Source organism: Hipposideros armiger, unplaced genomic scaffold (assembly GCF_001890085.2).
Source record: "Hipposideros armiger isolate ML-2016 unplaced genomic scaffold, ASM189008v1 scaffold_236, whole genome shotgun sequence".
NCBI lineage: Eukaryota > Metazoa > Chordata > Mammalia > Chiroptera > Hipposideridae > Hipposideros > Hipposideros armiger.
Window position 1 is genome coordinate 977,283 of NW_017731586.1, and position 1,003 is coordinate 978,285.

The 1,003-nt window shown below is 33.6% G+C and overlaps 1 protein-coding gene across 1 annotated transcript in view; it reads left to right on the top strand.

The window, feature by feature from the left end:
- The window catches only part of SLC26A5 (solute carrier family 26 member 5), a 32,548-nt gene that overhangs the window by 26,097 nt on the left and 5,448 nt on the right, over nucleotides 1–1,003 (top strand). The window contains exon 9 of the mRNA XM_019655109.1: nucleotides 455–655. Coding sequence (XP_019510654.1) covers nucleotides 455–655 — 201 coding nt within the window. The remainder of the gene's footprint in view (nucleotides 1–454; nucleotides 656–1,003) is intronic.

Genomic DNA, 1,003 nt, shown 5'->3' on the forward strand with positions numbered 1-1,003 from the left:
TCCCCAATTTAAAAAAATCTTAAAAAAAAAGAGTAAAAATCACGCAGTTCCTTAATAAATTTTACTTTGTCATAGATTCATTCAGCTTTGAGTATAAAAAAGCTCAAAGGCTAGTTTTTGATGTTCAGGCTTATGGTAACTTATGGTCTATCATGCTGAAGTTATGGAATTATTTTAGAAGTTTAGGGGAAAATGGATATGATGACTAAGGAAAGAGGATTTCATCGGACAAAAAAGGAGGAGGAAAGAGAAAACAAGAAACTGAGCTAAAATTGAATATTATATACACATCCTTTGTCACATTACAAAGTTGGAATATGGCAAATATTTTAGAAGAGACCTGGTATAGTCAGTGGCTTGAGATTATGAGGACTAATTTTTCCTTAAAACTCTTTCTCAGAACCAAAATGTGAGTTGTTCATAGAATGCTGGTATGATTTAATTTTTGACATAGGATGCAGAAGTAGATGCAGAAGATGGTACCAAGCCTGAAGAAGAAGAGGAAGAAATAAAATATCCCCCAGTAGTAATCAAGAGCACATTTCCTGAAGAACTGCAAAGATTTATGCCTCCATTGGAAAACGTCCACACCGTCATTCTGGATTTTACACAAGTCAATTTTATTGATTCTGTTGGTGTAAAAACTCTAGCAGGGGTAAGCATCATCCTGAACAAGTTATTTAATAGCTCTGTGCCGTGTTGCCATCAGTGAAGTCAGAGAATTGACCTAGAGTCCCTTTTCAACTCTTAACATTTTTTGTTGTCTTGTTCAACTTTTGATTATTGTAAATTTCAAAAATATTCAAAAGTAAAGAGCATAGTGTAAGGAACTCCCATGTAAACTATCCCTCAGCTTCTACAGTTATCAATTTATGGTCAATCTTGTTTCATTTATTCTTACGCTCACTTTCTGCTTCTCTTATTTTGAAGCACACTGCAGTCATCATGTCATCTGTAAATATTTCAGTATGTGTCTCTACAAGAAGATTTTTTAAAATCATTA